The sequence below is a fragment of the Ostrinia furnacalis genome, unplaced genomic scaffold (genome assembly GCF_004193835.3).
Source record: "Ostrinia furnacalis isolate ACB-3 unplaced genomic scaffold, ASM419383v2 OfSCF5129, whole genome shotgun sequence".
In the NCBI taxonomy this organism is placed as follows: Eukaryota; Metazoa; Arthropoda; class Insecta; order Lepidoptera; family Crambidae; genus Ostrinia; species Ostrinia furnacalis.
The window spans coordinates 665112-690185 of record NW_021135368.1 but is presented as its reverse complement, the minus strand read 5'-3'; the positions used below and the strand labels follow the sequence as shown (position 1 = coordinate 690185).

The window sequence follows — 25074 nt, the reverse complement described above, 5'->3', positions numbered from 1 at the left end:
TGAAAATACTAGACGAACTTATTTTTTATTAAAGAATCATGAAACAATGAAAAGGGAAACTTTATGGACATTTCTTCATTATTGTGAAACATCTTTTGTTTTCATTCTTTTGTGCTTTCACAACATTTCTACTTACTTTTGATGTGATTAGAATTTGAAGGTATTACTATTACTTATTGTGGAAAGTTCATACTTATAAACTGTGTTTAAATAACTCTAAAACATTTTGAGTGTATGTCTACGTTTTAATACAAAACGTAAATTGCCCTATACTTAGATCTTAATTCCAGCTACTGCGTCAAATCATAGCATATAGACTGACGATGTCGTCATTAAATTTTCAAAAAAATTCAGCAATAGCCAAAAGATGCGTCCAATCTAATTTATTTCTACCTTTGTGTTAACTTCCGTGTAAGCCGGGCCTAACAACGTGGAATACTCGTGGAGTGGAAAGGTAAGATCACATGACCAGCCGGCTTGCAACGCTTGCAACACCGCGCATTACCAAACTATCTGATTCTGACCATCTCCGACACTACTCGCATTCACTTGTGTTACACACCGTACCTACCTACTTGGTAGTTATGTGTTCTCGTAAGATTTGTGATACGGGATTTATTACGATAAGACTATTGTGGTGAGAGTTTTAGTCTTGCTTCTCGAATCGAAAGACGATTCAGACGTCGATACATAAATAACACATAGCAAATTGCTCGAATGTATCAATCCAGTCAGTAATAAATAATTCCGAGTTATACCAACTTACACCTTCCCCCTTTATCTCAAACAAAGTCTTCTCCCTGGCTTGTCTGGAGATACCGCCTTTTAGCGATAAGACCGCCTTAATTTTTTTTTGGCCATTCAATTCTGTATTTACTTTTATTTGACAGTTACGTGTGATGTGCAATAAAAATCTATTTATCCGTGCATTAGAAAAGTGATCAAAAGTGGATAATTCCGCGCACGCGCCGGAATGTGTCATATACCTACCTGTGTCATTTGAAAGCATAGTACGTTACGTCTAAGCATTGTTGGTTAGGTAGTGAGACCTATGATTCACATATTGATTTATAGACCGTGCAATAATTAAAACTTAATTTGATTACTTTGAAAACTTAAATTGATGTGTGGCTTATATTGTAGCGAAAAAAAGCATTCGCAATATTTTACATACCGTGTTTTGATTAATATTGGCTAATCAATAAATAATGTTCACACTCTTTACGATAAGTCCAAATTGCAATGAGTAGTTATTCAATTAATGTTATGTATCAACACAATAGTATTGAGCTTCAGATGTAAAGTTTTTACGATTCACAATGATCAGGCACAATTTACTTCAACACTACATATACAACAAGGCTTAGATTGGGTAATGGACTTTGGACATTGTGAGCGGGATGTGCAAAGTCCAAATTCCAATCGCAATGTCCAAAGTCCAATCATTGACCTAATGCTGCCCGTCTATAAATGGCGAACGTGCAAGACTGTTACGTGAGCAACGCATAATATTGCAGTTTCTGGCTGACGATAATCCGCATCCCATCTTAGAACCAGTTGATAGAGAGGCTGCAGCCTTTCCCCTGGTACAGTCCGTCCAAAAATTGGCTAACTTTCAAACAATCATTGACTCATTACACTTGAAAATTTCGACGGGTTCATCCAGTGTCTAAGTAGCTCAGTTGGAAGAGCAGTCGCCCGGCAAGCGGAAGGTCGTGGGTTCAATTCCCGCCTTAGGCAGTTCGATTTTTTCAAGTTATGTATAATTTTCAAATCATTGACTCGTCTAAAAAGACGTGTATGTACGTTATAAGGAAAGACTCTTTTGATCTGGCATACAGTCCTGGGTGTGATTCCCGTGTAGGATACAAACTGAAAAATCCCTTATGTAATTACGAGTTATACCCTATTGGGGTTCGATATTTCAGCGTTGTTATTTGAGCGATGCTCAATCGCCTATAACGGAGTCTTACGTCACAGTCATCTTCATTAGACCTATTTTGAATGCGAAGTAACATGGAGTAACATTTCAGATTTTTTTATGTAAATCTTTACAAATACGATAGTGTCTATTGACGATGACTGTACTACTGTCTATTCAGTCACGTGGATTTGCGTAAACTAATCGGTATTAGTCTACATTATCTAGATCATAATTCATAACACCACTCCTTTGTTGTTGTAAGATGCCATGTCAAGCTATTGAATGAAGAAGACTGAGTAAAGAGACTATAATCTACCTACAACCCTCCAAAATTGCTGATAAGTATTTGTACATAAACAAATAATGCGTGGTACACATAATCATTGAATAATGATACCAAGGGCCGTCCCTTTACTGTTTATGGAGCTCGTTTGCATTTATCTCAGACATGCATGGTCAGTCAGTCAGCTTGGGACGCCATGACAGCTACGTTGCTGACTCAACCATGTTTATGTCGGTCTATATGGAATTGCTGACTGAAAACCTTTAGGGTATGGTCATCAGAGTAATATAATTCTAAGTAATATTTTAGATGTATTTTCATGGATAATGCCACCACTATGAATAAAATGCAGTCAGAAGCACATAGCTCTACAATTTGCCTTGGTTTTTATATCAGCACATTAGTGTCAAAAATTATGCTAAATTATTTATTTATAGACACAATGAAAGTGATTAGGTAAGCTCTCATCATTTTAACATACTTAATATCTTGTATAATGTGGCTATTGAATTACAGAAAAAATAAACTAATAAATCTGAAAACTTTCAGAATTATGTAAGAAATTAAGGAAGTAAAACAAGAGTATATTATAAAGTGATAGTGATTCTAAAAAAAAAATATGTCGTCACAAATTACATTTTAACGTGTCTAGGCCTACCAGGTACTTACTGAAGACAATTTTATAGCAGCGAGTAGAACATAAACACTTCAAATGCTCATTAAGCAAAACCCCAAAACTTTATGTTGCACAGTTCATCGTCACGATTGCCAAAAGCATCTCATGTGACGATAGTAAACAACTGCTCCAACCGATGTTGCCTTTGCAACATTGTCGGTGGTGGTGGCCGCGCGCCGCTCTCTTCGCCTCGGATCCGCACCAAACCGTGCGCGGACGCAATTCAAATTAACTGCATCCAAGGATACGCCGCACATTTGTTAATGATAACAAAAAATTCGACCACAACCGTTTTGCCTTTTGTGTGGACTGACGTTTTGGTTTAGTGGTGTGTGTGTTTTTTTTGTGGTGGTTGAACAAGTGCGTTACGGATTTCCTTGTGTTCTAAAATAAACGGTAAGTTACATTTTCTTGTTACGAATATGCAGTTGTATTCTTATACAATAAATTTTATTATCGCTCCATACCCGCGACCATGACAACGCTATCCACGTTATTAATAAAAAGTTACACAGTATGAACTCTGGATTAAAATTACATTTCCATACCAAATGATATAATTTAAGACAGAGTTCAACTAGGGTGTTACTTTTATTAATCTTACTTTATAAATGCGAAAAGTATGGATGTCTGGATGTCAACATGTTTGTTACTTTTTCACGCAGATTTTGATAAAACTTTACAGTGTTATTGTTTATAACCCAGAATAACATATTATAAGTTATAATTTATGACGATCTGCGACAGACTAAATTTCACGCGGGTGAAGCCGCAGGCAAAAGCTAGTAAGGGTATAATAATAATAGAGTTTTTAAATAGTACCTACCTACCCAAAAGTACAGTACAGTATCATCGTTAATTTTAAAATCCGATCAGTTACTATTTGTATGGTGAAGTGAATTTCTTTAAAGGCTCGATAATAGTCAGAATTTATTTATGCACCATTTTTTCGATATCTTTCAACGTGTGGACCTAAAGTAATTTGAAAATTAAATTTGTAATTATAGTATTATGAATAAACTCGCCAAAATAGAAATTATTTATTTATTTAAGGACTTTATTGCACACACAATGATCAGTACAAAAAGGCGAGCTTAATGCCAAGTCTAAGTTAAGTATCATAATAACTAGCACGAATCGTGTATAGGTATTTCATGCATTTGAAAGTGGTGTAAGATTTTAACATATTGATTCATATAATATTACCAAACGATGTCGCTGTTATAAGTAATATTGAATGCACATAAGCAGGTAGTTATGTAAAATATCCAGTTAAAAAGCTTGCAAAATCCAAGTTTTCACCTATCTAATATTTAACCGTCTCTTTATTGCTTTCATCTATATGTTAAGTAGATCTAAAACAAATTAAATACCTAATAACATAAATAATGAGTTTTGAAACAAATCCATAACTTTAGCATCCACATTCAATTCAGTCGAATTAAGTGCAGATTGCTTAATAAATAGATAATTTGCTCTACATTATGTTATTTACTAATTACATACATTTTATCATATCCAAAGTGCCTCGAGGAAGAAGTTTATAAGAACGTTCTCGAGCATTGACCAATGTTATTATAATAACGCGCGGGAGTTTGAAAGTCCGTTTGTTTGGCCTTGCGCGTGCGCATTGTCCGGTCTAAGCGCAAGCATTTCCCATCTGCGAATCAGGTCAAGTGTAAGATGAGTTTGCTAATCGGTTTTGTGCCTCTATTGTTTTAAAATATGATAATTTTATTTGAATTTTAGAACTTCTTATGAAAGCTTCTTTGAGAAGCTTTTATTAGATAAGACGTTTAACTCTGAATTAATTAAAGATAATGAAATACTCAACTAATATGAACCTATGATGATTCACTGTACGAGTAGTATATTATTTAAATCTTAAAACTTCTAATTATGAAAGCTCTTTGAGAATACTTAACTATACGATGTATGTCCTTATCACCTGCCCTTTTGAGATCGCGGTCTCAAGAGACCGTGGAACCCTCCTACCTAGGAGGATTCCACGAGCTAGAGCACCATAGCTTGTCCTTCAAAAATTGTATCTGACAACATTATTTTATCCATCGTCTTTATCAATGTCCATCAGTACCATAACTAGAGCAGTGTCTAATAATGTTATTACCTTATCAAGCTCTAAGAAGGCTAAATAGTTCTCTGAGATGGGTACAACACTTAAAGATAAATAGGTCAATGCTTCGTCATCCTGCAGTGCAGATAAAATCATCACAATTTGCTGTAATCATGATTATCGTGACTGATTATATCACGATCATCACCGTTTATCTTCAAAATAACTCCTCATAATAAGGGAGAGTCCGCCAATTTGGACCAGTTTTTTTCAATCCCATTTTACACATAGTTTTCTTTTGTTTTTGCTAATGTCCATGGTATATAATAAAAGATACATTATTCAACTTACTATTTCATAAGTATTAATTAACATGATTGTTGTATATTTATCACAAATCAACAAAGTACGAGTTCAGAGCTTCGGTCCAATTTAGCCAACCGGTTCGATAATTTGTACCACAGGGTTACTAAATTGGATTNTAAAACAATTTAAATAATAACATAAATAATGAGTTTTGGAACAAATCCATAACTTTAGCATCCACATTCAATTCAGTCGAATTAAGTGCAGATTGCTTAATAAATAGATAATTGCTCTACTGTATGTTATTTACTAATTATACCTACATTCTTTATCATATCCAAAGTGCTTGGAGGAAGAAGTGTATAAGAACGTTCTCGAACATTGACCAATGTTATTATAATAACGCGCGGGAGTTTGAAAGTCCGTTTGTTTGGCCTTGCGCGTGCGCATTGTCCGGTCTAAGCGCACGCATTTCTCATCTGCGAATCAGGTCAAGTGTAAGATGAGTTTGCTAATCGGTTTTGTGCCTCTATTGTTTTAAAATATGATAATTTTATTTGAATTTTAAAACTTCTTAAGAAAGCTTCTTTGAGAAGCTTTTATTAGATAAGACGTTTAACTCTGAATTAATTAAAGATAATGAAATACTTGACTAATATGGACCTATGATAATTCACTGTACGAGTATTAAATCTTAAAACTTCTAATTATGAAAGCTCTTTGAGAATACTTAACTGTATGATGTAGGTAACAGGGTATTTTTTATCATAGCTGCCCTTTTGTGATCGCGGTCTCATATGACCACTTAGGAGGGTTCCACGAGCTATACCATAGCTTGTCAGTCAACTTATTAACCTTTTAACGAATGCCTTCAAAAATTGAATTTGACATAACATTATTTTATCCCTGGTCTCTATCAATGATCATCAGTAGGTACCATAACTGGAGAAGTGTCTAATAATGTTATTACCTTATCAAGCTCTAAGAAGGCTAAATAGTTCTCTAAGAAGGGTACAACACTTAAAGATAAATAAATAGGTCAATGCTTCGTCATCCTGCAGTGCAGATAAAATCATCACAATTTGCTGTAATCATGATTATCGTGACTGATTATATCACGATCATCACCGTTTATTTTCAAAATAACTCCTCATAATATACCGTTTTAATCTATTATTAACGTTAATAAGTAGGCCTACGTATTTTTAATTAATGCAACAGTAAATGAGCAAGTAGTTACTAAACCTACTTAATTTTTGAATGAAAAAAAGACTACGCCACAACTTTAATAACGTAAACTACTCGTAGGTAGGTAAGGTAGGTACCTAATTGAATTACCAATTAAGCAAAAATAATTATTTTCAGTAAAACAAAGTCTGTAACAAAAATCCTTGGAAATTATTAACAGGAAGCTTGACCAAATCTGAAAAACGTCTTAGGGAAATAAATATTAAGGACTAGCTTTCCGCCCGCGGCTTCGCCCGCGTGGAATTTTTCGGTTTTTTTTTTAACCTATGACACTCAGCAATAATGTGGCTTTCTATTGGTGAAAGAATTTTTATAATCGGTTCTGTAGATCCCGAGATTACCCCTTACAATTTAACAAATATACAAACACAAATTGTACCTCTTTATAATATTAGTATAGATTAATAGGTGTTTATTTATTAAATGTCTATTCAGCAAAAGTATTTATTTTCAAAAGAATACGTTCAATAATTACAGTACCTACTTATAATTTACGATTACGTAAAGTAGCACATTACGAGTATACTGTTTTGAAAGTAATTTGGGCATAGCGATCACAATCTCGATTCAAAATCGAACGTCTAAACACGGCTTATTGTGTGGGAGCATCTTTATACATAGGTACTTTTAGAAGACAATGGCACCGAAGAATTGGTTTTATTTATGTTGGATACCAAACAAAGTCGATTGAAAGTGTCTACTGGGCACGCAAATGTTACTGTGTCAAAATACTAGTAATATGCTAATGCTACACACATCTGTGATTGTTAGGAGTTGTTAATCTTGCACATCAGTTCATAGACGGTAAAAGTCTGCATCAATAACTAATACTGATAATATGATGACGCAATTAGATCTCTATAGGTACAAATAAATCAGCCATAATACGAACGACAAACGAACTTATCCTTGATGTCTTTTCTTAAGTTAATAATTATTATTTATTTATTTATTTATTCAATGTTACCTTTCTTTCTGTAGCTTCGACCGCGATGATCTGTAGGTAACAAACTATAGCGCTGTGTACGGTCAAAATTATTTGTTTTTTTTTTATGAATCATTCAAATAAAAAATTCGTGTTTTTCACTTTTTCTACGAGAAAACGCCTCCTGTTTTACCTATCCTACTCCTAAACAACACTTTCCTCTTTACCCAATTCCACTTACATACAATTTTAAACGTCGTTTACATCTTATTTTATGGTCCTGCTGTAGAACAAACTAGTTTTCTTAGTTAGCAGGAGTTCTCTAATGCATGTTTCTGTCGCCATCTCCAGAGACAAACAACGATGAGATTGATCCTGCTGCTGCTCTCCATCGCAACCCCAGCGTGGTGCTACCCTCCCCACCCAGCTGTCGTGGCAGTTCGTCACCAGGAAGAGACGCTGCCCCCCCACTTGAGAAGCCACGCGCTCCACAACCCCCACTTGCAAGAGATCCTGCCGCTCACCAGCCTGTTACATAAGGGGGAAAAACTGGTAATCTATTTGTTTTTTCTTATCTGTTTTATACTGTACCTACCTGTCGGCCGTTTGGTGTAAAGGTTCGAAACGGACTACTATTCCAGAGGTTGCGGGTTCGATTCCCGCACAGTACAAACATTTGTGTGCATGAACATATTTATTTGTATTGGACTGGGTGTTTTCTATGTATAATATGTATGTATTTACAAAAAAAAGTATTTAAGTATGTTTATATCCGTTGTCTAGTACCCATAGTACAAGCTTTGATTAGTTTGGGACTAGAAGCGCAGTGTAAAATGTCCAAGGATATTTATTTATTTATACTTTGCGTTGAGGAGTTAATTCCGTTAGAGTCAAGCCATATGGTGAAAATCACACTCAGTGATGGATTTATGTTTCCACTCATTAAGTTAATTGAATCAATCAAGCCTACGAATAGTAAACGAATGCAGATCCTTATACTTACTCGTACTACAAATACGAGAGCTCTACCACTACCAATTTGGGACAACATATCGGCTAATGATATGTAAAGGACAAATTGCCGCATGATACATAGCTTTTTATTTATTCATCATCATAATCTCAGCCATAGGACGTCCACCGCTGAACATTGGCCTCCCCCAACCCGATTGGTAGCGGCCTGCGTCCAGCGCTTTCCTTTGCTTTTAGCGCTTTTATTTATTACGGAAAATGATTTTTACGTCAATCCACTTATAATATCCGGTAATTAAAACACTTTAATGAGTCTCGTCTAAGGACAATAGTCTGAAAACATTAAATAAAATGTCTTTAAATATACCTATACTATTATAGGACCTATACCGACGCAAACGTGTACTTACTTACCCAACCTTCGCAATCTAATCATAGTGACTAGTGTCAGTAAAAGAAGCAGCATGGCTCGTGCGTGTAGTCATAACATCTCACTTACCGGAGCGAAGGTAATTATAGCTGTACCTTTTCCATTCATGTGTTACTAAAAAGTCCAAGGCCACCACTTTGAAGACTTGCGCAAGAATTTCATTAAACATTCCATTATCAAGTACGAGTTGAAAGTGGCATACACTTCAAAACTTGTAAGCGTGATTGTAAGAAAATTAACTCACTATTCAGTCCTAACCCACAATGATATTGAACTTCTTCACTAAGAAATATTGGGTCAATAGTTTAACTTTGAGTACTTGATGAATGCTCTTGACACGTTTGTTGTTAAGAATCAAACATTTAGTAGTAGGTACCTAGTATTTTAAGAATTAGAAAAATTTAAAACTAGAGATTGTAAAATCTTAGTAAGTTTTTACTACAGCAAAACTAATCAAACAAAGGTCTCAGTAGTTTTTATGACAAATGTGTTGAGGGTTTAATCCTAATTATCCGGAACCTTCATATTTTTGTTATCTTTCGATACAATTGGTTTACTCACTAGTAACAATTTGTCGTAAAAGTACATCATTCACGTAATACTGACTTGACCCGAAAGATTTAAACGTAGACTGATGGACGTATGTAGATCAGAAACATTTTAACTGAGCTACTTATGCCGAGTTATGTAATAAATAGGAGACAATGGTTAGTCACAAAACACATTATTTAACAAGCTAATTCAGATTGTCGTTATGTGCTAACGCCAAAGAGGTTTTTTAAGCAATATCTGAAAATTGAGTTGAATATGTTGACTCTACAATCCATCAGTTAACTACACGAAAGAATAACTCTGAATCTGAAGTCACAAAATTGCTGCTGTAGGGCGTGCATGAGGTGTTTTCATAGAGCATGTTACGCTGCACTGCAGGACAAGCGTTAAATTTAAGTATTCGTGAGGTACTATAATGTTCTTGTAGTAGAGTAGCATTTAGCGTCTGTAGTTACTATTTGTATACACGTGCACATTAAATCCGCAGTGCAGGCTACATAGTTTAAAGGTGATCCTTTTTTGTGATTCTAGGTATTCCAAAGAGAGGCTGACAATGTCCCCCGCCTGGAAATCTACAAGATCCTGACCCACGCCGGCCTCCTCTCCAGAAAGCCAAAGTATCACCCCATAGCAGGGAGACTGCAGAATCGTCCAATCCCCTATCAAAATGTGGATCATCACTTCTTCGAACCTCCACATTTTGCGCACCCTGAACTATTGCAACATTTATAAGCAAGCGCATAGTTAGTCATATTCTAGTATTAATTTAAGGTTTACTCGCTATTTGAGATTAAAACTCCGATTATTACTTTAGCCAGTGCCAATTTGAGGGCTAAACTTAATACTCTTGAATTACCAAAAGAGTAAAAAGATGTAAATATTCAAGTTTATGTAGGTGATATAATGTATCGGCGGTTGATAGACATGGTTGCCTCCGGGCGTTAAGTTCGCTAGTAAGCTAAACCTGTATTTAGTAGTGCAATAACGAATGTAAAAATGTATATTTAGAATTTAAATTATATTATCAAAATGTTACGACGTTCGAGCTATACTTTTGATGTGCAATATTAAATAAATTTACCTACTACTTTAATAACGCTTTAGAGACAAAAACACTTTTCATAACACATCTTACAAAATAAAATACTTAATTTAAATACAAACATGTAAATAGTTAGTTTAATATTCGTGTTATTTTTGTTGCTACAAAAAGTTTTAAAATGAACAATAAAACTATCATCTAAAATTCTTTGTATGCTTTGTAACCTTCAGCCATTGGCATTCGCGGCTGCATAATCATGACATTGCACAATTATTTATTATTATCGTATCAAATATTCACAACTTTTGCACAACACACGAATTAAAATCCATTTTATGTACAAGCAAGGTTGTAATATTTGTGCTATTAGTCATGAGCTACCTGATAATTCGACGCTTATTTCGTCAGTGTGAAAATTACAGACCACGAAATGCCTACCTGCTCGGATTTCATTAAGGACTACTGTTCAAATTGTACTTTTGCTGGCGTCCATTTTATTGCTGACGATACGAAGCACTGGATTGAAAGGTAAAATCAGCCTTATTCCTTAAAATATAAGGAAAAATATTAATAAACTAAACTAACTCTACCACTAAACCACTATAGGTACTCCTACAGTCTCTACTTAGACTTTATTCCCTTACTAATAAAACTTACACGCTCGTTGAACAGTGTTACAAAGTGACGTTTTGTAACGAAATGACACTTTAAAACAGTGTTCAACAACTGTGTAACTTTTTATTAGTAAGGGGGTATGTTTTTTGCATGATACTCGTACATACCCAAGGGTGAGTTGCACTATCTTTAGTGCAGCTCACCCTTAGCAATGTAGCAGATTTTTGAAATCTGTCAAACTCCATACAAAAAGCACCGGTTATCGTCATAGTTACCGTTAAAGTAAGGTGGTGCAACTCAGCCTAAGTATTATTATAAGTTAAGTAACTACAGGAGTAGATACGACTTTCCTGACGAATAAGGCCGTAATGCATATAGGTAAAGTTGAAATGTTGGCAGATTGGTTTGGTTAGTGCTCGTGATACTGTCATGGTACGGGTCGGCAGTGCTCATCATCGCAGCCTGGGATGCCTTCATCATCAACCCCATCAGCTTTGGCGTGGAGACCACGTACACCGAGTGGAACACTGAAATGCCAACGGTTGCTATCTGCGAGTCGGCCAACGATGATAAAGTTTACAATGTTTCCGACACGTAAGTATACTTATTAGTCAACGCACTTTGAATCGTATCAAAAACAGTTAAAGGTCAACTGAATTGATTGTATTCTAGTATCTGGCCACCTGATCATCTTTTGGACCTTGAAGACGCCCTTAAAGACATCGCTTTCTTCCGTGGTGTCAGCTATAGCCTCATCGAAATCTGTTACAACATGCACGAACCAGACCCTCTCTGCCCAAAGTCAAATTACAGCTATTATGCGAAATTAGTGCGCAGTGACTGCCCTACAATCATCAGGAACTGTTCTTACAACGACAGACCGTTCAGCTGCTGCGAATATTTTCAGCCTCTCGACACTGATTTAGGCCCCTGTTTCATACTGAACTCTATTCAGGTCAAGTAAGTAACTATGGTTTGTGACCTTCTTTGACTTGTTATAGAGTTATTAAATTACAATGTCATAATATTACAGAAACCCAAAACCGTTTCCAATGGTAAGCAACAGGGTGCATAAACGAGGAGTGATCAGATTCCAAATATTAGTCCCAACTACGGTAAGCAATCACAGTAAATAAATTGCACTTACAATTAAAATATCACGGTCAATAGTAATTATTAACACATTAAAATTACAGTTCACCTTGAAAATTTTAGAGCTTCCTTATTACATTACTGCACGATTTTATGATGCAATGAGTGTGTCTTTGAACTTCGCTTATTGGCCATTTAATATTCTAGGTGTATACCATAGGCCCCGAAGAGGTTCCTAGTATCACGACTCTTCAATATTCTACTCTTAAAGTTCATCCTGGTCATAAATATCGGTAAATATTATCTACCATTCTCTCGAAAGCACGTATAATTTGTAAGTACTTTGTCCTTCTGTAGACTGTAGACCTTCTGTATCAATTCCAGGCGCCTGGTAACTGTGAGAAACATCGAGAACGATCCTCTGGTGGTGGAGACGACGTCAAAGCAGCGGGCTTGTCGGTTCTACCACGAGAACGAGGATGGGCTGTACCCTCACTACTCCTACAGCGCCTGCACGGTGCTTTGCCGCAAGCGCGCGCAGATGGAGATATGCCACTGCAACGACCACTTCATGCTGGGCACTAGTGGGTATAGGAACTTAAAAATCACCTATACCTGTAGTCATCGCTTATTATTATTTGGACAGAACCGAGCCTTCTAAATCCAGTCTATAGGTCTAAGGTTAAAATAACGAAAAACTTGACGTTCGCCAGTTATAGCATCTTTCTAGAAATTAGAACCTTCAATACAAACTTAAAAGTAGTCAGCAGGTAGAGGTCAGAGGTCTAGTGACAGTAGCCACTACCTCTTTATTCTGCCCGGTCTTTTCCTAAACTGTAGTTTAAATCCTTCCTCTCCAGTTCTAATTGAGTCCAGTCTCTAACAAATGTTGACTTCGACAGAAACAATACCAACCCTAGAAATCGAAGCTGGAGTTTTAAAATAACCACAACCAGCTTGGCAATCCAATAGATTTTTTTAATACGAGTATAATACACATTTTATTTGCATTGTTTAACTTGTCTGACTAGGTAATCCAATTCATAGTTAGGTATTCATTGAGCCCTACAAATAATGGAAAAGGGCAAAAGCGAAAATGTAGGTTAAGTACATAATTTTATTTTTATCTCTGTGTTCACACTTGAAACAATAGAGATGACAAGATCTTTCTCGAACGTAAAGTACGGGAACATTACATAACAAGATGCACATTGTAGTTGCTTATTACGGTAATAGGTCAACGAAAGAACACGAGAACTCCACTTTTGTGTTAAATGACACTAAATTTTGTATTTACCTAAGAATACTTACCTAACATTTATAGGTAATCAAATCAAAATTTATACTTAGGTAATTTAAAAAACACCTTAGAAAAGAGGCGTATTTTGTTCATATTTTTATGATGACCAGATGGCACAGGGACGCGATTAAATTTAACGCTGTACCTACAATCCACATAGGGACAGTTGGTTGGTATAGAAATTATAAGATTACCTAAGTTTGTATCCGGTCAGTTTATAAAATAATAGGTACACCATTTGTGTCTATGGAAAAACAAACCTAAATCTATAGTTTCTTAACTATCTCCCGTTTATGTCGCGTTAAAAATCTTTCAGCGCCAGCAGAACACTGCAACATATCTGGTATGGCCTGTCTCCATGGCTTGGCGAGCCACCTGACCACACTCAAGCCTCATTGGGCCAGTCGGCCAGGCCTGACTTGTGACTGCCTGCCCTCTTGCAATGAGACAGAGATCACCGTCGTCAAGGATGGCGACACTCCGTAAGATAATTTGTAGCACCTTGTAGCTTGTTGACTTATCTGATTACCGGTCACAAAACTATGCTTTATTGTTATTTTTATCGTGTTAACTGATGACCAAACACAGTAACTATCGTGTTAACTTANTGAACTGATGACCAAACTAGGACATCCTTGTGTTTCAGGGTCGCTTAATATAAACTAAGAATGGGAGGCATTTGACCACTAAAGCATCCAAGAATTTTGCAGTCGCTCTCTATGTTCGCAACGCAATGAATGGAAGAATAGACACTTTATGTAATGTACCTACTTTTTCAGGAACGGGAAAGGCAATAAGAAGAAAGCAGAAATAGAACTAACCTTAGCATATTTGCCAACTGAAAGATTCAAGAGGAACGTAGTACGAAGTCGTTTAGATTTAGTTGGTTAGTAAAGCCATGGTAACTCATTTACCTACAATTCAGGTGTGTAACACATAGAATCTAACATTTAAATATTTCAGTTTCTATAGGTGGCACGACAGGACTCTTCGTTGGAGCCAGCCTTCTAAGTTTTGTGGAGCTGATATTTTACTTCACAATCCGTTTTGCGAACGACATTTGGATGGAGAGGCAAAAACGCAAACCAAATGCAGTGAATAAACTGCAGAATACTGCATCTGGCACGAACATTAAAGTTGAGGATGTAAGTGCTTTGGAGGGAAATCCAAAAGGCCCCTATGAAAACAGTGGAGTGGGAAATTTGAGGTTGTTACTACCTCTGAAATCTAAATAATAATAAATGAAGTGCTCTACATATAAAGAAAAACACTCGTTTCTTGCGAATGCTTGGGATTGGCAATAATTTACTTATTGAAGTTGCTATGATGTTAATATTCGCTTTTTTGCAACGTCATCGAGCGTCTTGTGTCGGAGAACGCCCATGAGTCATGTTACGAAATAGTGGTCTCACGTTGACCGCGGTATGACCGCGCGGCCCGTTGCATTGACCAAATGACCAGTCCACCACAGATTAGGCAGAGGTCTCCGCTGGACACGGCCCAGTTCTCGCAGGAAGCCAGCAGTTAGTCTGATGCAAGCTCACTATCTTCCTAACACGGTTTGATCTCGACCTTTACTCTCGTAGTAATAAAGGGACGTTTGGCTTACACTACACGCATTATAAAACACTATTTTATCATCTCTCGCGATATTTTTAACACTGTTACAACGTTCTAAAATTTTTAAATTGAATTATTGGAAAAAAACATTTGGTTCGACATTTTACTTAAATAAATATAACTCTTGCTAGCTTGTTTTGATATGTCTATCAATTAAGTACCTAAGGGGTCATTCCATCGTTTCGGGTGTTACGTTCGTACACACATATTCAACAATTTCATGTATTTTGAAATAGTATTTTAATAATGTTAGTGCCTTAATCTGTCCGTTTTTAGTTGTTTTATTTAAATAATAAAGTTTGTACAGCTTAGAATGTAGGATAACGAAAATATGAGTCGAAAAGTGTGCGTTTCGGGCGTTACGAGATTTTGCCTCTATGTTCTGACTGTTGCTGCATTTACTCGAGATTTAGCGAATTTTCTTAAGGAATCATACCTAAAACTTACAGGACTTCTAAAGTATGAAATTTACAAACCATGTAACATACAATCACTGTTAAATAAAACGTTTTNGAGTTCCTATGGCCAGCTCCTGCCACCTCTTGACTTCATCATCAGGACCCTGAACATCATCTAGCACTAAAGTGCTCGAAAAGACAAGTCCAACGAACCCAAACTAGATGTAATTCCGCCGTTTCGTTAAGAGTTCTTATGGCCACCTCCATACTCCATCCAGCTCAATGGTACCATAATATTGAATTGTCATCGTACTTACACAAGTATAACAAATTTCAGCTCAATTGGTTAAGGAGAACTGGTTTTAAATTCAGTTGCAAGATTTATCCCATACTAACTAACAAGCGAAGTGCTTGTAAAAATGGTACGCATATCTTTTTTGCGACTAGTTTTCTTAGTGTATTATACCATTTCGGAATCTTGGATAGTTGCTTCAACTTTATAAGAAACTTGCCGCAGTAGTGTTCATACTGTTTTTTTACAAAACGACGAGTCAAAGTGGAGTGTAAGTAAAAATCGTTCAAAATTTTAAGGAAATATCATATTTTGATTAACTTTTGTGTAAAAACTGCAAGGATTCTGAGGGTTTTAAGAATTGGGGTGGACAGCAGCACTACTTAAGTTGCCGATACAAACAAAAAAACTGAAGTATTTGAAAAATTGTAGTCGTGGTAATGTAAAATATCATAAGGGGTGTCAATTTTCGACGAATTTCATAATTTATTGTGTAACTTAAAAAATATTTGAGATAGATTTTTTTTCTTATTTTTCCTAAAGCAGTCATGACTAGGTCCACCCTGCGGCGCCGGCTTATCCTTGAATTTTGGGACACGTTGTATAAAGAAAAACACTCGTTTCTTGCGAATGCTTGGGATTGGCAATAATTTACTTATTGAAGTTGCTATGATGTTAATCTTTGCTTTGTTGCAACGTCATCGAGTGTCTTGTGTTGGAGAACGCCCATGAGTCATGTTACGAAATAGTGGTCTCACGTTGACCGCGGTGCGACCGCGCGGCCCGTTGCATTGACCAAATGACCAGTCCACCACAGATTAGGCAGAGGTCTCCGCTGGACACGGCCCAGTTCTCGCAGGAAGCCAGCAGTTAGTCTGATGCAAGCTTACTATCTTCCTAACACGGTTTGATCTCGACCTTTACTCTCGTAGTAATAAAGGGACGTTTGGCTAACACTACACGCATTATAAAACACTATTTTATCATCTCTCGCGATATTTTTAACACTGTTACAACGTTCTAAGATTTTTAAATTGAATTATTGGAAAAAAAAACATTTAATTCGACATTTTACATAAATAAATATAACTCTACCTAGCTTATTTTGATATCTCTATCAATTATTTACCTAAGCCTAAATGCGTTAGTGACCAAAAATAAAACAAGTTATGAATATGTATCATTTACTTATTACATGAATATAATTGTCTATCTCTAATTAAAAGCGTATATTAACAGTAATACTGATGATGATGTTATAAGTACTTACAAATTCTATCGTTTCAACTTATGGTAGGTAATGTAGTAATGTAACTAAATCTACGTGGATATGTAATGTTACTTAAAATATTATGTTTAAATATTTACTCAAACTACGGTTATAAAAACTTTGGTATTGAAGTAAGCATTGTATCAACATTAGTTAACTAATAGGAGATTTAAAATGTTTTTGGAATTCCTTTTAAAACCAAGAAATAACTTGATATGCTTACATTGTGTGTGGCTTTTAAAAGACTTATGTTTATGAGTTTTTCAGCCCTTTTAGATACAAAGTCAGAAAATACGCTATTATTTTTTAAACTTTACCTTTAGGAAAAGTTATAAAATCTAAAATAAGTGACAATATTTCTAAAAACAATGGTACGTATAATGTAGTATGGTAGGTTCATTACACTATCAGGTACAAAATAATTAAAAAACAACTGAAATGTAGACCAGAATCCTGATGTTACTTTAGTCTTAGAACGATAATAAAATGGTGAGATTTAGAAGTTAAAATAGACAAGAAAGAATCCACCCATTAATTCCGAAAATAATTAGGTACCTAATCTAATAGAAATACTTTGTATAAGTGAAATTTTAGAAAGAATCTACCATTTGGTACGTAACTCTCGTTAAATGTTTATTTATCTCTCTTGATTTTTAAGACCTAGTAGGTTAATTTTACGAAAAATGCACGATAGAGTTTTTTAGATGACGTCTGTAGAAGTATTATACAACTTGAAACTTGTATGAAATGGGTTACAGCCGTATAACCTTAGTAGATCCTCTTGTCTTCAATACCTTGGGGTATCAGGTCCGTCGGAGCAGCAGCCACCGGCTGCAGTGGCCGTGGAGCTGTAGCCGCCGGTACCTCATGCAGTGCCATTGGGGTATCTGCTGCATTCGGCGAAGAGCCTCCAACTGGTAACAAAAAGTTATATTTTTAACGCTTTAGACAATAGGTAAGGGATGTTGGGATGTTTCTCGATTCCTCCAAGAGAAAAGAGGGTGTTGCAGGTGAAAAAAAAAACAAAATGATGTTTTATTGATTTTATTGTATTGATGCTTTATTTGTGTTTGTATACCACTTTTGGAAGGCAATAAATCTCGTCTCGCCCAGTATAGCTAACTACTATCCTAGATGATGTATCTAATATTCCCAGTAAACACCTATTTCTCTTCAATATTCGTGATATACCTAATTACAAAAATTTTAATGTAGCTTACTGAAATGCATAAAATTGATTGACTGTTAAAACGTAGAAAACATTATTAATACAATACAGCTACGTAATATTTGGCAGCATTTCATTGCTTGTGACTATTCAATTTAAACTAAATTGATGGCCTATTAATTTGAGGCGTTCGATTTAACTCTACATGACCTTTTGAAAGCTTTTTAGTGAGCTGTCTGTTTATTATGATTAGGTAATACTCAATCAGTCAAACAAACTTGATGATGCATCGTGATTAATCACAATTATTTTTAAAACAATACTCACGTAGTCTATGTTGCCAGATCGAAAAGGGTAAGCCTCACAGATCACAACAAAACATAAAACGATCGCGAAAAGTAAACACGCGCTTTGAAACTTCATTTTCACTGTTCAAATAACAATTGACTGTTGCACTTGTGTCCACAACCGGCCGACGGCTATCCACGTCGAGTTTCCCGCAGGCTTTCATGAGTAATGCCTGGATAGACAGTCATCCCATCCATTTATATGGGAACGCGCCCACGCGCTTTCTTCTCGCGCCGCGCTGCAAAAGACAAGGGACAATGAAGTCATGTACACGGAGCAGAGCGGATAGCGACATAATTAAATTGGATAATTAGTCAATAAGGCAATTAAAGTGATTAGGTTTTCAACTGCAACACTTAACATCGCGTTCTTCCGCTCTAATAAACCGCCTGTACCTAAAAGACTGCTTAAAAATCGTACAATTTTCAACATAAAAACCACTTTTTGACTGTGTTTGAAGTCAGAAGAAGAAGCTTTTTTAAACTCATTTTTTTCCAAAATCTATCAGTTTGATATCAAAAGTGTATTTGTATAGAAGTAAGTATCGCCTAAACCTTTCTTAAAATAACTTATAGTGAACATTAATTAAATCGCTTTTCAAGCGAAATTATTAGTAACTTCAAAAAAATGCAAGTACAACGAAGTTAAAATTTCAATTAAACATTTCAGCGTTGTGGCCTTTTAGTCATCAATTCAGAACAAACGTTGACATCCTTCGGCGCCGGAGTAATTAAGCATTAATGAAACTGTTGAACAGCGTTTTAATATTATTTGAATGAACATAGCTAATCTCTTTCATTCTGTTATCTATGCAGAACAAAGCATCAGCGTTATTCCCGTCGTTGACATCTTCTTTTGTGGGCATATCACTTTTGCAAGCAACACTAATCCATAGAAATGTTCTCTTTGTTAGGTACCTAACGTTTCAAGATGTATAAATTTACTAGCTCTAGCTATAGTTATAGTTGTAAGTAATTAATTAATACGAGTACAATAACATGTCTTTAAAAGCGCCTAGACTATCAATATAAGGTAGGATAGGATAGTGTAACAAATCAGTAGACTTTACCTTACACCGATATTTTAGAATGTCTGGTCAAATACTATTAAAAAGTTGAAATTATTTGCAATTTTTTAAAAGAAATTGCCAACAAGGTAGGCACGAGTTAAGCACATGCCATCATAATGTAATAAATCCTTCGTCGGCCAAAGTTAAAGAGATCAGGATATACCTAACCGGTAAAATGATATTAATTTCAAACATGTATGATGCATTAAAACCCACTCGTCAATCTTGTTAGTTAGTTCATTGTGAAATACAAAACTTCCCCCACGCTTGCCATGAAGTTTAGAACTAACTAGATCGGAATAGTCTGTAAGACACTGCAACTGTGTGGAATGACAAGAACTAAGTATTGCAAAACCTACTCAGATAATGGAACTAAGTTATGTTACAGAACTTCATGATAGGCTGAAAGTTATGTGGGCTTTTGATAAAGACAATGAATTGAATAATACAATCTTTGTTTGGATTTTTCTCTTTTTACTTACGGTGTACAAATCCCACTAGATTTAGTAATTACTTACTTATGTAATAACAAATTAACACTACCGTAAGACGTTCTAGAGATAACTTTCAAACCCACGGAAATATTTTGGAACGCGTGACTGAAAAAATAGAGTTTGCAATTTAAATTTTAAAATTAAGTAATTTAACAAAAAGGCTTTTATTTAAAAACCCATAAGCATAGGTAAAATAGGAGTCTCAATATTTCAAAACCCAGTTAAAAGTCCAAAACTTACCCCTTGATTTGATCGATTCCAAATTAATTTGGTTGTATTTTTACACAATGATGTCGAACATTAACTACCTAATTAGAATGTAACTAGAAATTTCCAGAGCACAGTATCCGTATTACGCCTGCCTTGCGTCAATTAGTTTGTTTGTCTGTCTAATGTGACAGTGGCGCGAGTAACTTCCGCGAACTGCAGAGAAGAGCATTGAGTCAGATCATAATTGGATTAAATCTTGAAACCCATATAGTCTCGGACATTATGCAGTCATTGCGTGTCTACGTATCTACATCTATACTTCTATACTAATATTATAAATGCGAAAGTAACTCTGTCTGTCTTGCTTTCACGCCTAAATCACTGAACCGATTTTGATCACATTTGGCATAGGGATAGTTTGAGTCCCGGGAAAGGACATAGGATAGTTTTTATCCCGGTTTTTGAAACAGGGACGCTATAAAGTTTACTGTGACAGACAAAAACCACGCGGGCGAAGCCGCGGGCGGAAAGCTAATAAAATATAGTCTAAGACGCTATACCAACCCACGTTGCTATGTCGTGGTCTGGTACCTATACTGATTAAATCGGTTGATTAAATTAGGGAATCTTGTCTTTAATTTTGGTGTCAGGTCCCAAGACAGTCCAATTTCAATTTTGAACGACTCAACCGTTTTATTGCGCACTCGTTTTAATGTGCAGACGGGACGCAGATGGTGCATTACTCGGGCTATTATTGAGTGTTTTCTTTAAATTAATATAACTACTTATGTATTTACAAAAAAGTATCTAAAATCCGTAGACTTGTGCCCATTATGCGATGATTCCCTACTTAGTTTGAGATTACTTAGTTGGCGCGGTGTTACAGGGAAAATTATTAAATGTTCTATAGCTGAAATATACAAAGCTATGGTAAGTATTTATAAATACGTTTTTGAAAATAATATCACGACGTAGCGTTAACAAATTAAGTTAGTAAAAGTACAAACATGAAAATAATCAGGTATACTCGTACATTTTGTTCAATTGTTTGTTCCTCTTCTGTTCGAATTAGGATCTTAGATTATTATGTAAGATAGATGAAGATTGTGTAAGTATATTTCACAGACATTCGAGGTGTTACTAGTCAACAAACCGTTTAATAGGAAGCCATACTGTCAATCGTTTGTAGGGTGAGCACAACAGGTATTGAAAATTCTGAAGACTGGACATTTGAATTAGTAAACAGTTAGCTAAAGCACTTGGAATAACAATATAGAGTCGCATGCTCATTACATAATTTCAAACATCATGCTAACTATACGTTTTGTTTAGCTTGACATGCGACAGCATGTAGGTACAGGTGATAGCAGCTTTCGTTCGAATCAGCTAAAATTTTATTCAGTTTCATCAATTATCCTAATCCCATAGCTGTTTCCATGTATCCACACAGTTGGTTCCATCTATTTCAAAGTTGTACTTACATGTAAACCTACTTACTTAATAGTTATTTTCTATTAGATGACCTAATCTTCAAAATCAGTTTATCCTGGCTTATTGGTCAGATTTTAAAGGAAAAATATTCCTGAAAACTCTTTTCTTAAAATTGTTCAATGAAACTGCATTTTCGTAGATAGAATTATAACAAGTCAATATAGTCCTTTGATGAGTTAAACTGCTTCGTAAAACTATACACACTTGGAAAAAGCTCTCTTTGAAAAAGTTTTCTTTTATCCGTTTTCCCGCCTAATCTATCAAGTGTATTCGAGAGTGGTCACCCCGGAGTAAGCGGTATCGATCAGGACCTGAACAAGTAGGACGTCGATATATCGCCGCGCTCCTCGAGTTTGTCGCATAAACATGGAAACACGACCTTATTTACCGAAGATGGCAAATTTTTTAACAGCCCTTACGATTTCGGGTCTTAAATAAACAGAAACGACGCATTTCTCTCAAAATAATGGTGTTAACAAAGTAAATTCAATAGTGGATTAGAGAAAAACATCAGTAATGTGGTGAAAGTGACTAGTTTTTTCGTAACCATGGTAAGTACTTAATAATTTTCCTAATTTAATTTTGATTGATATTTGAGTAAATTATTTATTGTGTTAATTATGTGCTTTGAATCACCTACTTTCCACACAAATTAAGTAGGTATTTATAGGTTCAATAAATGTATTTAACATAAACATAATATGGTACTTAAATACCCGATAAAGAATATTCCTTTTATGTAAACCTGCCATCCTTTAAAGCTTACGCCTGTTTAGTTTCTTTAAGCCTGTAATATTACACCACTTTTACAAAATGGTGATTACAGTAATCTTGTCCCCTTTGAGTAATAGTAGCAGCTAATAAGAAAGTCGGGTTGAAGACTCTATTTCTTTTTATCAAACGAGATGTTTGCAGACGGATTTTTAGGTAGCAGTTCTTCCTGCTATAAATAGGTTTGTTTATAATTCTCAAAATTTTAAGTTAATGTAATATTATAAAATGTATCCTCTAAATATACAATCCCATAAGGAAAATTCTCAAAATATGTTTTTTTTAAATCTGGATATTGTGAATAGTTTATTATATTAAAGTAGTAGAAAATATCTTGTTACACCTATGTATACCTCTAGGCTAGAATGCTGAGGATACTGATAGAGTAGGCAATAGAGAAAGTTAATTACTTTTTGTTGGTATTTTTTTCAAACAGAATAATAAAGATGACGAGTGAACGACGTGAGCAGCGCACCTGCATCAAAATGAGCAACGCATTGAACTCGCTCGGCTACGGCGAAGCGTGCGGCGCGCGATGGACGCTGGGCGCGCTATTGCTGGCACCGCTAGCGGCCGCTAACTCCAGCTACTGTGCCGTACCCGCCGTGTTGCTGCTGGCTGCTTTCATCACTGTTGCCAGTGAGTAAGATAAACAAAANCTGGACTATAGGTAGGCACGAGTTAAGCACATGCCATCATAATGTAATAAATCCTTCGTCGGCCAAAGTTAAAGAGATCAGGATATACCTAACCGGTAAAATGATATTAATGTCAAACATGTATGGTGCATTAAAACCCACTCGTCAATCTTGTTAGTTAGTTCATTGTGAAATACAAAACTTCCCCCACGCTTGCCATGAAGTTTAGAACTAACTAGATCGGAATAGTCTGTAAGACACTGCAACTGTGTGGAATGACAAGAACTAAGTATTGCAAAACCTACTCAGATAATGGAACTAAGTTATGTTACAGAACTTCATGATAGGCTGAAAGTTATGTGGGCTTTTGATAAAGACAATGAATTGAATAATGCCGTGTTTGTTTGGATTTTACTTATGGTGTAGAAAGCCCACTAGATTTTGTAATTACTTACTTACGTAATAACAAATTAACAACTACCGTACGACGTTCTAGAGATAACTTTCAAACCCACGGAAATATTTTGGAACGCGTTTTTACAGACTGAAAAAATAGATTTTGCAAATAAATTGCAAGTGACTTGAAAATGAAGCAATTTAACAAAAAGGCTTTTATTTAAAAACCCTTAAGCATAAAATAGGAGTCTCAATATTTCAAAACCCAGTTAAAAGTCCAAAACTTACCCCATGATTTGATCAATTCAAAATTAATTTGGTTGTATTTTTAAACAATGATGTCGAACATTAACCACCTAATTAGAATGTAACTAGAAATTTCCAGAGCACAGTATCCGTATTACGCCTGCCTTACGTCAATTAGTTTGTTTGTCTGTGTAATGTGACAGTGGCGCGAGTAATTCTTCCGCGAACTGCAGAGAAGAGCATTGAGTCAGATCATAATTGGATTAAATCTTGAAACCCATATAGTCTCGGACATTATGCAGTCATTGCGTGCCTACGTATCTACATCTATACTAATATTATAAATGCGAAAGTAACTCTGTCTGTCTGTCTGTCTGTCTGTCTGTCTGTCTTGCTTTCACGCTTAAACCACTGAACCGATTTTGATGAAATTTGGCATAGGGATAGTTTGAGTCCTGGGAAAGGACATAGGATAGTTTTTATCCCGGTTTTTTAAACATTTACGCTATAAAGTTTTTTTGTGACAGACAAAATTCCACGCGGGCGAAGCCGCGGGCGGAAAGCTAGTAAAATATAGTCTAAGACGCTATACCAGCCCACGTAGCTATGTCGTGGTACAGGTACTACTGATTAAATCAGTTGATTAAATTAGGGAATCTTGTCTTTAATTTTGGTGGCAGGTCCCAAGACAGTCCAATTTCAATTTTGAACGACTCAACCGTTTTATTGCGCACTCGTTTTAATATGCAGACGGGACACAGATGGTGCATTAACTCTGGCTATTATTAAGTGTTTTCTTTACTTATGTACAAAAAAGTAGGATCTAAAATCCGTTGACTTGTTGAGATTACTTAGTTGGCGCGGTGTTAATGGATTATTTTATTAAAAATTTCTATAGCTAAAACAACAAACAAATCTATGGTAAGTATTTATAAATACGTTTTTGAAAATAATTCACTACGTAACGTTAACAAAGTAAAAGTTAATAAAAGTACAAACATGAAAATAATAAGGTATACCTACTCGTACATTTTGTTCAATTGTTTGTTCCTCTTCTGTTCGAATTAGGATCTAAGATTATTATGTAAGATAGATGAAGATTGTGTAAGTATATTTCACAGACATTCGAGGTGTTACTAGTCAACAAACCGTTTAATAGGAAGCCATACTGTCAATCGTTTGTAGGGTGAGCACAACAGGTATTGAAAATTCTGAAGACTGGAC

General features: G+C 35.6%; 4 protein-coding genes across 7 annotated transcripts in view; 3 read left to right on the top strand and 1 right to left on the bottom strand.

Annotated features, from left to right (window-relative positions):
* The first annotated feature begins 2970 nt into the window (after window positions 1–2970).
* LOC114360723 (uncharacterized) lies at window positions 2971–10507 on the top strand. The gene is made up of 3 exons (XM_028315508.1): window positions 2971–3279; window positions 7788–7988; window positions 9922–10507. Exons 2-3 carry the CDS (start codon window positions 7800–7802, stop codon window positions 10120–10122), a joined length of 390 nt encoding a protein of 129 aa, XP_028171309.1. The 5' UTR covers window positions 2971–3279; window positions 7788–7799; the 3' UTR covers window positions 10123–10507.
* A 300-nt stretch (window positions 10508–10807) lies between these two features.
* On the top strand, window positions 10808–14693 carry LOC114360721 (sodium channel protein Nach). 2 transcript variants are annotated; one of them, XM_028315505.1, is made up of 9 exons: window positions 10808–10960; window positions 11447–11641; window positions 11720–12007; window positions 12081–12162; window positions 12347–12432; window positions 12524–12723; window positions 13756–13921; window positions 14219–14325; window positions 14403–14693. In XM_028315505.1, the coding sequence occupies exons 1-9, from the start codon at window positions 10863–10865 to the stop codon at window positions 14672–14674; spliced, it is 1494 nt and encodes a 497-aa protein (XP_028171306.1). In that variant the 5' UTR covers window positions 10808–10862; the 3' UTR covers window positions 14675–14693. The 2 variants fall into 2 exon arrangements, with proteins under 2 accessions (XP_028171306.1, XP_028171307.1); XM_028315506.1 differs by having other exon boundaries at window positions 10913–10960; window positions 11432–11641.
* Window positions 14694–17675: 2982 nt separating this feature from the next.
* Window positions 17676–18799, bottom strand: LOC114360722 (uncharacterized). The gene is made up of 2 exons (XM_028315507.1): window positions 18515–18799; window positions 17676–17933 (listed from the first exon to the last, which is right to left on the bottom strand). Exons 1-2 carry the CDS (start codon window positions 18608–18610, stop codon window positions 17823–17825), a joined length of 207 nt encoding a protein of 68 aa, XP_028171308.1. The 5' UTR covers window positions 18611–18799; the 3' UTR covers window positions 17676–17822.
* A 3369-nt stretch (window positions 18800–22168) lies between these two features.
* The window catches only part of tadr (torn and diminished rhabdomeres), a 33333-nt gene continuing 30427 nt past the window's right edge, over window positions 22169–25074 (top strand). For all 3 annotated transcript variants that reach the window (XR_003656532.1, XR_003656530.1, XM_028315452.1), the window contains exons 1-2: window positions 22169–22350; window positions 23007–23209. Coding sequence is in view for 1 of the 3 variants with exons in the window: in XM_028315452.1 (XP_028171253.1) it covers window positions 23017–23209 (193 nt within the window). In the remaining 2 variants the exon portion in view is untranslated. The remainder of the gene's footprint in view (window positions 22351–23006; window positions 23210–25074) is intronic.